The 14,340-nt window shown below is 30.4% G+C and overlaps 1 protein-coding gene across 1 annotated transcript; it reads left to right on the top strand.

The window, feature by feature from the left end:
- Positions 1–3,073: 3,073 nt before the first annotated feature.
- LOC105141737 (uncharacterized) lies at positions 3,074–9,520 on the top strand. The gene is made up of 12 exons (XM_011049073.1): positions 3,074–3,247; positions 3,404–3,779; positions 4,780–4,942; positions 5,034–5,083; positions 5,440–5,532; positions 5,611–5,699; positions 6,281–6,359; positions 6,583–6,665; positions 6,982–7,060; positions 7,173–7,899; positions 8,083–8,719; positions 8,830–9,520. Exons 1-12 carry the CDS (start codon positions 3,216–3,218, stop codon positions 8,969–8,971), a joined length of 2,550 nt encoding a protein of 849 aa, XP_011047375.1. The 5' UTR covers positions 3,074–3,215; the 3' UTR covers positions 8,972–9,520.
- Positions 9,521–14,340: the final 4,820 nt, after the last annotated feature.

Consider the following 14,340-nt stretch of genomic DNA (forward strand, 5'->3'; position numbering starts at 1 on the left):
TGTTCTTTTATTTTCTTTTTTCTCAAAATGTCTAAACTCTAGACACCTAGCAATCTTAACTTGTAAATATTTGTGCAGTCCGAAACATTCCAAAACACACAGCATCAGGTCCTTCAGGATAAGATAGTCTGTGCAATGCAATGATATGACCAAGAACTAGAATGTCAATGTTCTGGTACAAAACCACTGAAAGCGAAAAAAAAAAAAAAATACTTGTTCATCAATTTAATACCTATAAAAATCAATTATTTATTTAAATGCTGATATGCTTGAGAACGATTGGCATTGATGCTTGAAATGGATAGAATCCAACAAAGCTAAACTGCTGAACTTTTAGGAGCATATTGTTACTCCAAGTCACTTTAATGAAGAAAATTCATATTATAAAAGTTCCATATAACCAAATACGGACTGTGTAAGGAATAGGTGTAAGCGCATGTATAAATGCACGAGAGGGAGGAGCGACCAAATACGGACCCTGGCAATTATTTTTTGCTCCATTTTAGCATCTGTTTATTCATGACTAGCAATTTCCGTTGTCAAACCGTGGAGGATGCACAGTATTTCAACTCAATTGTAGTGTTAGGGAAAAAACTCAAGTCGGTTCAATCCACTCGCACGCTGAGGGAAGAGAACGTGATTGCAAGGGGTGAACAGGAACCATAATGGGGAACTTTTTCGCAGCTTGACTCTCTGTGCCAAACAGCCTCCAGTTAGAAAGGTTTGTTTGTTTTTTCTTTTCTTAGCAATCGTGCTAGGTTGTAGTGAAAAGAAAACGGGTAAATGGTCACAGTAGTGGGAATCTCAGTGGCCTACACTTAAACATTTGAAAATGTCCAACCATTAATTCTAGGGAGTTTTGGGCTAACTTCGGGTTGATTTGAGTATTGATTTACGGGTGAATTTGGGCTTGAAAATGGATTGACTTGAGAAGACTTTGGGTCTGGTTTTTTGGGTTAATTCGATTGCGAAGTCAGGTTGATTTCTTGGTAGATCTTCAGGTAGTTGGCCGCTGAAATTCGTGGCTTTGGATGGTGGTTTGTTGAGTAGTAAATCTGGTTGAATTGGCATGGCTGTAGTGTGTGGTTGTAGATGGCGGAGAGTGACTGATGGTGAGAGGGCAGTAGTGGCTGATGGCGTATGACAGTGAGTGTGGGGGGAGATGAAGGGCCGGGTGTGGTGAGGGTTTTTATCCGTGTGAATCTCTATGAGGTTATGGGGTTGGTGAGATTGTGACTATGGAGTTTGGAATGAATGCATCTAGGGTTTTGTAAGGAAAGAAGATGGGTGGAAGAAAATTAGTTTTTAATTAAATTCAAAACCCCCATTTTATACCAAAAAAAATCTAAGTAAATGAGGTCGAGTTAGTTTTATATTCAGTTTATTATGAATTTTGAAGATTAATTTAATTGGATTTTAAACTTTTGACTTGTAAAAAAGTTATAAATATATTTGGTTAAATATAACTTTGACCTAAATCAAAAGTTTCTTTTTCCTACTGTGATGAGTCAAATTCTTTATTTTATCAGAATTTTAAAAAAATAACTTTTAACCCATGTATCTACCCATACTGTATCTTCTTTTTTTAAAATAAATAAATTATTATTTTAAGATATTTATGTCAAACATATTCTTAAAGTTGTTCTAACTTATTTTCATTACAAATTATTTATATAAAAAATAAATTATAATTAAAAGTAATTTCAAATTAACTTTCCACCACCTCAATAATTTATTTTTTTGCATATTATTTATAAGTCAAAGGCTCCCTCCGAGCTGAAAAGGGGAAAAAGGAGGAGGAGGAAGAATACCATCACCAGCTCTGGTGTCCATGCCGCTACAAATGAAAGAAGGAGATGAAGAATGAAAAATCCCTACTCTCTTATTTTATTTTTTTAAAATCCATTCAACTTTAATAAGAATAATAATTGGGATTGTAATAATAATTATTTTTAAAATTTTTTATTTAAATAGTAAAATAAATATAACAAAAAAAATGGTCAAACTTAAAAATATTTTAAAAGACCGACTGTTAAAACAATTTTATTTAAAAAATTTATTTAAATAGTAAAATAAATACAACAAAAAAAATGGTCAAACTTGAAAATATTTTAAAAGACCGACTGTTAAAACAAAATTGAGGTAATATATTTTAACTCAAATATTCTATAGTTTACGTATTAAAATCAAATAAATTTCACACGAGTTTGAAGAATCTAAGCGAATGCAAGCATGAATTATTGAAATTAAAAGTTTGGTAGTATAATTGTAATTATTTTTTAAATAATTTTTATTTTAAAATATATGTTAATAATTTTTTTTATTTTTTAAAAATTATTTTTAACATCGATACATTAAAATAATTTGAAAATATTAAAAATATATTAATTTAAAATAAATAAAAAAATAAAAAAATAAATTTTTTAAAAATACTTTTAAAATATAAAAACAAATATACTGTATAACAATCTAGAAGTTACATATAATAACCAACAAAATTTAATTTGTTAACCGCTAGATCCTTTGTGAACTTTATGTTTGATTTTTATGTTATTTCACTTTTTTTTTAATTTTATTTTATCTAAATTGAATTTATACTTTCTGTTATACAGTATTTAACTATTCTAAATTAAGACAAAATATATACACACACAAACCCACTTTTAAGTTTCTAGTTGGTTTATTTTTATATTTAAAAAATGTTTTTAATAGAAATTAATTTTTTATTTTTTATTTAAAATTATTTTTTATATTTTTAAATTGTTTTGAAACATTAATGTTAAAAATAAAAAAATATTATTTTATTATATTTTTAAATAAAAAATCATTTGAAAAACAATTCTTACTACAGTGCACGCGAAGTAATCTCAATCAAAACATCTCACAATTAATGCACTAAGAAAAAAAAGGGTGTAAATTAAAATAACTGTAAGATTGGAGACTTATGTGCATCTTAGCCTGCAAAGGGGGCTACGCATACAAAGAACAAGGCACAGGTGCGCAGCCAGATCCGTCGACAAAACCCTCTTTACTTTCCCATCCCCCCCAAAAAAAAAAAAAAACCCTAAATTCGAATTTTCACTTTCAATAATAACCACAAGGATAAACCCCCGTCTCAAAATTCCAATTAATTAATTTATATATATATATAAAAAAATAAAGAGAACAACCTCTAAATCCTCTCTCTCTCTAAAAAATTTTCAAAATCCCTCACTATGGCCTTTCACGTAGCTTGCCCAATTACATGGTTAGTATTATTACTATCTTCACTACTATTAACACTATAACCCCCTTCTGTCTCTCTTATTTCTCCTCTTTTCTGTCTCTCTCGCGAGAGAGTTCTTATTTTTTTGTCAAGGACTGATACGATATCGTGTTTGTTTTGTCTCTCTCTCACTTGCAGTCGCCGAATTTGTTTTTGCCCGCTAGGGTTTACGCGAGATCTCCACTCTAGGAAATCTAAGGCTGACTACCTGTTCGATTTAGCGAGTATCGATGAGTTTTTGAAGGATCCTTTTGGAATTAGAGCTTCCAGGGAAGGGACTGTCCAGGTCTCCGTTCCCAAGGTTGTGCCCGTGCCAGTGCCGGTTCAGATTCACCCGCCCCAGTCGCTTGCGGTCATTCCGGGGAGAGATAGAGGAGGTGATGGTGGTGTGGGCGTCTTGGTGGAGGAGGCTGTGTCAGCGCAGACTAAGCGCGTGGCTATTCAAAGGCAGGCTGCTGCTGCTAAGGCATCTGCTGAGTATTATGCTAAGAAGGTCGAGTCTGGTGATACCGCGGTGAGATTTTTTTTATGCGTTTGTGTAATTAATTTGTATTTTTTCGCAACCGGTGTAATTGAATTTTAATATTTTTTTTCCTTTTGTTGTGAATGGATTTTGTGTATAATGTGAATGTGTGGATTTTTTGGTTAGCAAGGCTTTCGATTTCTTATTAATAATTGGCCCTTTGCATGTGTTTGGATTCTTTCATTTTCAATGTCTAGATACCGATATTAGGTTCTTGTGTGCGGAATGGCAATTGTTGATTTCCTTTACTAGTTGCTAAATTTTGGTTTAATGGATACTTGTGTTGAAATTTTTGATTTGGGGTTGTTTTGGTAGCTAGTTTATTGAATGTCAACTGATTTTGGGTGTCTGCAGTAGTAGCTTTGGACTTGTAATGGTGGTTTGGAGTTCAATGATGAAGCACAAAGTGTTTTTACCATCCAACTGCTTATCTGCAACCAATGCTATCTATATAATTCAAGTAATAGAACAGATGTTAATTACACTGCGATGTTTGATTTTCTACTTTTGAATAGTGATTGTGGATGTGGAGGCAGTTTTTGAGTTTGACCTAATCTTGGATTTACTTAAAAAGTATAAAAGTCAGAGGTAGCTGAGACTCAAAACAAGTACCAGCACTCGTTCATTTGCTAAATGCTGGTTTGTGTAGGACTTGTAATTGTTTTTCTTTCTTATATTTTGGCTGTTCATTTCGTGTTAGTGTGGGATTGTTTTTCTTTCTAATATTTTGGCTGTTCATTTCGTGTTAGTGTATTTATAATTCCTGTACATGATATCATTATTCACTTGTTATTGGACAGCATGGTATTCCAACCCTTCTAATGCGCTAAAACCTTCTCATCTAGATGCATGAGCATGTTTATTTATCAACAAATCCTCCTGTTGACAAGCTGTGGAAATTGGGGGGGGGGGGGGGTTGCCGGTTTGTTTTTTATTCTGATATCATGTACTATACCATTTGCAAAATCTAATCACCTATTGCTCATTTTAGGTAACCTCAAGAGATATTTCAGAAGAAGATGCAAGTCCATTGTGTCGGATGTGCTTTGTGGGTGAAACAGAAGGAAGTGAGAGAGCGAGGAAGATGCTCCCATGCAAAAGTTGTGGCAAGAAGTACCACCGGAGCTGTTTGAAAACTTGGGCTCAGCATAGAGGTAAAACTCATTGGGTTATAATCTTTGAAGGCTGCTTTTTTTATTCTTTTTTTTTTTCCTTTTCAATTTCTCATAAGTCTATTGATGGTAGATTTATTTCACTGGAGTTCGTGGAACTGCCCATCTTGCCGAACTTGTGAGGTACTCATTGATATGCATAATCGATTAATTAAATCCATTGCACCCTACTTTTTCTGGCCAAGAAATCTAGATAAGTTGTGCATCTCCAAACATTCATTGCTATGTAGCCATGTCTGTCCTTCTTTGCCTTTTGTGCATCTGATCGTTGTATCTTTTGAAAACTATAAAGGCCATGAAATATTAAAGTTAAAACATTCATTTTTAGTGTTTTGTTCACACCATTCTTCAAATTCCTGAAAACAGATGATTTAGTCATGTTTGGCATTGTTTCTGTGTGCTGGAAGCGTTTTCATCTCGTATCATATTTTTAATACATTATCATTGCTTTTACACTTTGAATCTTCTTCTTTCCAAAGGTATGTCGAAGAACTGGAGACCCAAATAAGTTTATGTTTTGCAAAAGGTGTGATGGTGCTTACCACTGTTACTGCCAGCATCCTCCACACAAGGTGATGGTAATTGCTTGTTTTTTGGTGTCATATCTGGATCAGAATGATGTTATTAACAGTGATTTCTGAATAGTGCAGAATGTCAGCTCTGGACCATACTTGTGCATCAAACATACAAAATGTCACAGCTGTGGATCTACTGTTCCAGGAAATGGATTAAGTGTGAGGTACTGGTTATCAAGAGCTATCCTTTGCACATAAATATGGTCTTTTATGGACAATTGATTGCTTGCAAAACTGTCAAAAATGCATATATTGTGCTTTTAAATAGACATTTATTGCTTTGTGACTAATGGGACCTTTGGATACATAAATGATTTGTCATTTCTTGTATTAATCACTCTTAAGCTTGCTTTTCAGCAACATACCTGTTAATGAGGATGCCAACCCACTCTCTGACCCATTATGTTTGCAATTTGATACTGTGAGTGTGACCCTTGTCTGAGTATACATGACAATTTGGAAACAGATTGTTAAGTACAGCTGCAATGATGATGAATTTGTTTGATTTATGCGCTGTTGATAATTATCTCTGATTTAGACTTCCCCATTGATCTTTAACATGCAATATAACCAAAACTGAAGGAAACAACAGAGCATGATTTTGGTACATGGTGGGTGAAGTTGTTTATCTAAATGCAGTAGTTATATATAATCCTTGTGTGTTTGTACTTGTCAACAAGGCTTTTGCCTTCTTTATTTCTTGCTATTAGTAGGTTCATTTATCTTTTATATTCTAAACATCCAGGTGGTTTCTGGGATACACTTGCTGTGATGCTTGTGGAAGATTATTTGTGAAGGGAAACTATTGCCCTGTTTGCTTGAAGGTATTTTCCACTTCATGTTCCCTTTGGGTGTATGAACTTTTCATGTAAAATAAAAGGTTTGGGTCAATTACCAACTACTTGCAAGCTGTTGTGATTGATCTTTATATCTAAATGCTTCATCATCAGGCCAAAAAATGTCCTTGATGATTTTGGTCTAGTAACTTGATGTTTATACTTCCGAACATGAATGAAAGTCATTATATGTTTTGGCTCAACCTTGTAGGTTTATAGAGATTCAGAATCAACTCCAATGGTTTGCTGTGATATATGCCAGCGATGGGTGCACTGTCATTGTGATGGCATCAGGTTTGTCTCCGCCCAAACAAAAGGGCTAATGACATGCTAGGATGATAAATGTTCTCTGAATTATTGATAGACTTGACAGAAACTTATTCTTTATGAGTGATTTCCTTTCAAAAATCATGACAATTTCTGTATGATGAATCTGGAGTAGATTCTCTTCCTTGCTTCTGTGTTAATATGAAGTGACTTTTCTTGCTTGCAAATCGCTGTTTGTTTTCCCTACTGGATCTCTAATAAAGCTTTCTTGAGCAGTTATTTGGAGGAAGTAGTTTTTATTTTGAGAAATGAGATATCTTATTCTGGAAGAAATATTTTGCAGTGATGAAAAATATCTTCAGTTTCAAGTAGATGGAAATCTCCAGTACCAATGTGCCACATGTCGTGGAGAATGCTATCAGGTTTGTTAATTGCAGAAATCTCTCTCTTCTCTATCAGTGTGTTCACATGTGGCTTGTCTTGCATGTCACAGTGATCAGCTTCCTTTCTTACTTCCAAAATGTTTACTTCCAGGTGAAGGATCTTGAAGATGCTGTTCAAGAGCTATGGAGACGACGAGACAAGGCTGATCGAGGTTTAATTGCAAGCTTGAGGGCTGCTGCTGGGTTGCCAGCTCAAGAAGATATATTTTCTATTACTCCTTATTCAGATGATGATGAAAATGGTCCTGCAGCACCAAGGAATGATTTTGGGCGTTCTATAAAACTCTCTTTGAAAGGGTTAGTTGAAGAGTCACCAAAGAAGAGCAAGGATCATGGAAAGAAACATTTGAATAAAAAATATCCCAAGAGAAAAGGTCCTCATGCTGCTGCTTTTAGTAAGACAGAATCATATCAGCATGAAAGTCACTCTTATGAACATGATTCGGGTGATGAGAAGAATAATGATACAGAGTCTCAAGCAAAAGGAGGATTGGGTAGATGTTCTTCTCCTGTTGCTGGAATTGTGAATCACACTGAAGGAATTTGCTCTATCAATCAGCCAGGGGCTTTGAAACACAAGTTTGTTGAAGAGGTGATGGTGAGTGATGGAGAAAGGACATCCAAAATTGTTAAAATTAAGAGCAATAAGCCTCGTGATTTGGATAGTGGGGATGATGCTGAAAAACCCAGCAAGTCAAAATCTGTTAAGGCAAAGAAATTAGTAATAAATCTAGGTGCGCGAAAAATAAATGTTTCTAGTTCTCCAAAATCTGATGCTCAAAGCTGCCAAAGAGAACAAGATTTGAAGGCTTCTAACGGTAAGTGATCCTTGTTCGATACAACTGCTCGCAGTGCAATTATTGTCAAAGTTTTCATTGTTGTCATTATTACCATATTTTGGTCACTGCTAAATGGTAAATGTTTGGTTGACCTATATATAATTGTGGATGTTATCATTTAGTCACTAATTCACTGACATGATTGATTTCTGCAATTTGCAGGAGATGGAGTTGATCACTCTGAGCAGAAAAGAGGTTTGATCAAGTTTGCAAGGAGAGAAGGGAATTTCATTAAGTTTGGGAAAGTGAAAGCTGAAGCTTCGAGCTTAAATCTCAAATCTGATGGAGGGAACCATTTTGATGCATATGAAACCACTCCCCTAAATCATGCTCGTGTTACATCATCTAAAAGGAGCCTTGAAGGGAGCAGGGCTGCAGCGGGGCCTGCAGGTGAAGTTCCTATGTTAAGAAATGACAGGGTTTCTTTGGGAAAGCAACCAGAGGCCAGGCTTGATACGCATACAGAAAGCAATGATGATTCTGGTGACACTCCTATTTTGCATTCATTGCCAAAGGATTCAAAACTTTCTTTGAAGCTAAAGATTAAGAAACCTAATCTTGAAAATCGGAGTTCTCAGATTCTTCTGCATGAAGAAGAAAAGAGTAACACAAGGGGCCAAAGGTCAAAAAGGAAGAGAGCATCAACCTTCATGGATAAAACAATGTATAATGAAGATGAAGATATGTCAGAATCGCATCTAGACAGTGAAATGATGGAAGCTAATTGGATATTGAAAAAGCTGGGTAAAGATGCTGTTGGAAAGAGAGTCGAAGTTCATCAGCCATCTGACAATTCATGGTGAGTTTTCATTTTACCAAGGAATAAAAAGTTTAGGCCATTGAGTGCACATCATTTTGCCAAATATATTTGCTACATTTTGTCATATTGCTGATGTCTTCCTAATCCAGGCACAAAGGAGTTGTCTCTGACACTGTTGAAGGCACATCATTGTTATCTATTACTCTAGATGATGGTAGAGTAAAAACCTTGGAACTTGGGAAGCAAGCAGTTCGCTTTGTTCCCCAAAAGCAAAAGAGGTCAAAAACATGAAAAGGTGGAACTTTTTCTTGAGTATTGGACGATTTCATCTGGACTCCAGATACTCCTCCCATTTTAAAGGCGAAGAGGTAGTCTCCATTCCCAAGGACCATAGGGATTTCAGTTGCATTTCTGGATGCATATATGGCTGGTGATTTTTCATTGAAGCACATTCACTAGGGCGCTTCAACATTTGTGTGGAATTCTTTTGTACAACCAGGGATTATTTTGACGGAGGGCTCTTCTTCTAGCCTCCATCCCCTTCTCTTCATTTGCTCAAACGTAGCTTGCTTCCCAGTGTATGGAACACTGTATCTAGGCATCTAGAATAACTTGCCTTTGTTGTTAATCAGTACATGTGCAAGTAGCATTGCCATTGTTCATTGTAGTTGAGTTGCAAAGCTCCAGGCCTACCTTTTGTTTTTTCTTTTCAAATTTGATCAGTCAAGGGTTTCATTGCTTCCCAAAATGAGAAGTTACAAATCTGTGCTAGTCTCTCTGTTCTATCTGATACTGGCATGCAGGTGCATGTGTATTCTGAAAGCAGGTCCCAAGTTTTCCAATATTCTTGGTTGTTAATACACGCGCTGCGCCAACTTGGAAATTGATATTTCTTCATAAAATCTCGGAGGCTGTAAATCTGCCGGCTGCTGGATCTTTTTTCTGAATCGCAATATAAAATGGTATTAATTAATTATTAACTGTAACTAAAATGATTCATTAGGCTGTAAAAATGTTGAGTGTTTTTTTTTTTTAATGAATTTTTTTTGTTTAATTTAGTTTGTTAATGTTAATTTTTTTTTGTTCTATTTAGCTATTAAATTTATTAATTTTTTTGTTTTATTTAGCTATTAAATTTTCATGATATAGATTTAGGTTTGACGTGTTAATATAATTTTTTTTAATTTTTTTAATAAATTTTTTTATTTAATTTTGTTCATTAATGTTAATTTTTTTTTCTATTTAATTATTAAATTTTTATGATACGGATTCTAGATTTGACAGGTTAATCCAGCTAATTTTAGGTTAGCATGTAAATTTTATTTTTTTCTATTTAGTTATTAACTTTTTGTGACATGAATTTCAAATTTGGCGTGTTAACTTAGTTAATTTATTTTTTTTATTAATTTTTTGTTCCTTTTTTTTTCTTTTCTAATGAATTTTTTAAAAAATTGAGTTTGTTAATATAAATTTTTTTTCTATTTAGTTATTAAATTTTCATAACACGGATCTGAGATTTGATTGATTAATCTAATTTTACAGGTTAACTCAGTTAATTTAGATTTTTTTCTTCATTGGTTTTTTTTTTAATGTGGGTTTTTTTCTTTGTCTTTTCTTTTTAATTAATTTTTTTGTTTAATTTAATTTATTTTTATTAATTTTTTTTCTATTTAGTTATCACACTCTAATAACACAAATTCCAAATTTGACGAGTTAACCTGATTTGGTTGGTTACCTCAGTTGATTCTAATTTTTTTTTCATTAGTTTTTTTCCTTCCAATTCCATTTTCTAATATTGTAATCAACCCATGGTGAAGAGGCTGATCGTGTTTTTTCTTCTTTTTTTTAATTTAATTTAGTTTGTTAGTGTTAAATTTTTTTATATTTAGTTATTAAACTTTCATGACACAGATTTTGAATTTAACTGATTAACTTGGATTTTTTTCTGGTTTTTCTTTTTAATTAATTTTTTCATTTAATTTAGTTTGTTGATGTTAAATTTTTTTATTTCGTTATCAAATTTTTATGACACGGATCCCGGGTTTGAGAGGTTAACCGAACTAATTCTGCGTTAACCCATAATTTTTTTTAAAAAAATACCAAGTTTGACGAGCTAACCTGGTTTGAAGAGTTAACCCTGTTAATTCAAAAAAAAATTTCTTTTTCTTCATTAGTGTTTTTTCTTGATGAAGGTTTTTTTTTCCTTTGTTTTTCTTTTAAATTAATCTCTTTTTTTTGTTTCTAAGTTTTTTTTGCTCTTTCCATTTTTTTCCTTTTTATTTATTTTAAATTTATTTTGTTAATATTAAATTTTTTTTTCTATTTAGCTATCAAACTTTCATGTTACAGATTTTAGGTTTGACAGGTTAACCTGGTTTGACGAGTTAACCTAGTTAATTTAGATTTGTTTTCTTTTTTTTCATAAGTTTTTTTTCCTATAAGTTTTTTTTCCTTTGTTTTTTTTCTTTTTAATTAATATTTTTTAAAATTTAGTTCAGTAATATTAAATTTTTTTTATTTAGTTATCATACTCTTATGAGACGAATATTAGATTTCACAGGTTAACCTGATTTGATAAATTAACCCAGTTGATTCAATTTTTTTTCTTTTCCTCGTCAATTTTTTTCCTTTCAAGTTTATTTTTTAATATTATAATTAACTATAACTAAAAGGCATCAACCTTTTACTATGGACTGTACTATGCAATTCACAGTGAAAAGGTTGGTGCCTTTATTTTATTTTTGTGTTTTTGCTTTGTTTTTTATAACTAAAATGATTCATTAGACTGTAAAAATGTTGAGTGATTTTTTCTTTCTTTTAATGAATTTTTTTTGTTTAATGTAGTTTCTCAATGTTAATTTTTTTGTTCTATTTAGTTATTAAATTTGTTAATTTTTTTTATTTTATTTAGCTATTAAATTTTTATGATATAGATTTCAGGTTTGACGTGTTAATATAATTCTTTTTTAATTTTTTTTAATAAATTTTTTTATTTAATTTTGTTCATTAATGTTAATTTTTTTTCTATTTAATTATTAAATTTTTATGATATATATTCTAGATTTGACAGGTTAACCCAGCTAATTTTATGTTAGCCTGTAAATTTTATTTTTTTCTATTTAATTATTAAATTTTTGTGATATGAATTTTAAATTTGGCGTGTTAACTCAGTTAATTTATTTTTTTTTATTATTTTTTTCATGTAGGTTTTTTTCTTTTTTTTTTCTTTTCTAATGAATTTTTTAAAAAATTGAGTTTGTTAATATAAATTTTTTTTCTATTTAGTTATTAAACTTTCATAACACGGATCTAAGGTTTGATTGATTAATTTGATTTTACAAGTTAACTCAGTTAATTCAGATTTTTTTCTTCATTGTTTTTTTTTTATATAGGTTTTTTTCTTTGTCTTTTCCTTTTAATTAATTTTTTTGTTTAATTTAATTTATTATTATTAATTTTTTTCTATTTAGTTATCACACTCTAATAACACAAATCCCAAGTTGACGAGTTAACCTGATTTGGTTGGTTAACTCAGTTGATTCTAATTTTTTTTTTATTAGTTTTTTTCCTTTCAATTCCATTTTCTAATATTGTAATCAACCTATGGTGAAGAGGCTCAGCGTGTTTTTTCTTCTTCTTTTTATTTAATTTAGTTTGTTAGTGTTAAATTTTTTTATATTCAGTTATTAAACTTTCATGACATGAATTTTGAATTTAACTGATTAACCTGGATTTTTTTCTTATTTTTATTTTTAATTAATTTTTTCATTTATTTTAGTTTGTTAATGTTAAATTTTTTTATTTTATTATTAAATTTTTATGACACGGATCCCGGGTTTGAGAGGTTAACCAAACTAATTCTGCGTTAACCTGTAATTTTTTCTTCTAAAATCCCTGGTTTGACGGGCTAACCTGGTTTGAAGAGTTAACCCTGTTAATTCAAAAAAAAAATTTCTTTTTCTTCATTAGTTTTTTTTCTTGATGAAGGTTTTTTTTCCTTTGTTTTTCTTTTAAATTAATCTCTTTTTTTTGTTTCTAAGTTTTTTTTGCTCTTTCCTTTTTTTTTCCTTTTTATTTATTTTAAATTTATTTTGTTAATATTAATTTTTTTTTTCTATTTAGCTATCAAACTTTCATGTTACAAATTTTAGGTTTGACAGGTTAACCTGGTTTGACGAGTTAACCCAGTTAATTTAGATTTTTTTTCTTTTTTTTCATTAGTTTTTTTTCCTTTGTTTTTTTCTTTTTAATTAATATTTTTTTAAAATTTAGTTCATTAATGTTAAATTTTTTTTATTTAGTTATCATACTCTTATGAGACGAATATTAGATTTCACAGGTTAACCTGATTTGATAAATTAACCCAGTTGATTCAACTTTTTTTCTTTTCCTCGTCAGTTTTTTTCCTTTCAAGTTCATCTTTTAATATTATAATTAACTATAACTAAAAGGCATCAACCTTTTACTATGGACTGTTCTATACAATTCATAGTGAAAAAGTTGGTGCTTTTATTTTATTTTTGTGTTTTTGCTTTATTTTTTTAATTTAGTTTGTTAATATTAATTTTTTTCTATTTAGTTATCAAATTTTCATGAAACAAATTTCAAGTTTGATGGTTTAACTTGATTTAATGGGTTAACCTAGTTAATTCATATTTTTTTTCTTTTTTTATGAGTTTTTTCTTTGTTTTTTTAATCTTTTTTTGTTTAATTTAGTTTATTAATATTAATTTTTTCTATTTAATTATCACACTTTCATGACACGAATCTTAGGTTTGACGAGTAACCTGATTTGATGGGTTAGCTTAGTTGATTCAGATTTTTTTTCATTAGTTTTCTCCTTTTAATTTCATTTTTTAATATTATAACTATAACTAAAATATATCAATATTTCATTGTGGATTGCATTATGCATATCCATAGTGAAAGACATATGCCTTTTAGTTATAGGTTTTTCATATTGCTTTTTTCTTTGTTTTTTTAATTAATCTTTTTTAGTTTAATTTAATTTGTTAATATTAAATTTTCTTTTATTTAGTTATCACATTCTTATGACACGGATTCCAAGTTTGACAGATTAATCTAGTTTAGTGGGTTAACCTAGTTGATTCATATTTTTTTTCTTTTTCTTAATTGGTTTTTTTTCTTATAATGTCATTTTTTAATATCGATTTGAATATAAAATAAACGTCATGATTTTTTTAATTTTTATTAGATTATCATAATCTTATGAGAGAATTTTATTGTACCTCTCCTTGCAAAGCATTATTCATTAGAATACTGCTTTGGTTTTTTTTTTTGTCCTTCTCAATTGATCATTTTTTTGTTTAATTTTATTCTTTAGTATTAATTTTTTTATATTTAATTATCATACTTTCATAATATGATCTTGTAACTAAGCCCACATCCAAGGCTCCTGGGTCTGATATTGCAACCAAATCCAAGGTTTTTAAACTTGGTGTTGCAGCCAGATTTACTTAAACTTGGATAATACAAGTTTGATGTTATTATTAATATTTAAAATATTATTATTTATATTAAAAATATTATTATTTATATTAAAAATATTATTATTTATATTAAAAATATTATTATTTATATTAAAAATATTATTATTTATATTAAAAATATTATTATTTATATTAAAAATATTATTATTT

Source organism: Populus euphratica, unplaced genomic scaffold (assembly GCF_000495115.2).
Source record: "Populus euphratica unplaced genomic scaffold, PopEup_1.0 scaffold127.1, whole genome shotgun sequence".
Lineage (NCBI taxonomy): Eukaryota > Viridiplantae > Streptophyta > Magnoliopsida > Malpighiales > Salicaceae > Populus > Populus euphratica.

Bases quoted from the DNA above. Each gene is read 5' to 3' on its own strand.
- LOC105141737 (XM_011049073.1), top strand. From the start codon at position 3,216: ATGGCCTTTCACGTAGCTTGCCCAATTACATG. The intron at 5,700-6,280 runs GTACTGGTTATC...CTAAACATCCAG, and splicing joins GGAAATGGATTAAGTGTGAG to GTGGTTTCTGGGATACACTT. The intron at 7,900-8,082 runs GTAAGTGATCCT...TGCAATTTGCAG, and splicing joins AGATTTGAAGGCTTCTAACG to GAGATGGAGTTGATCACTCT.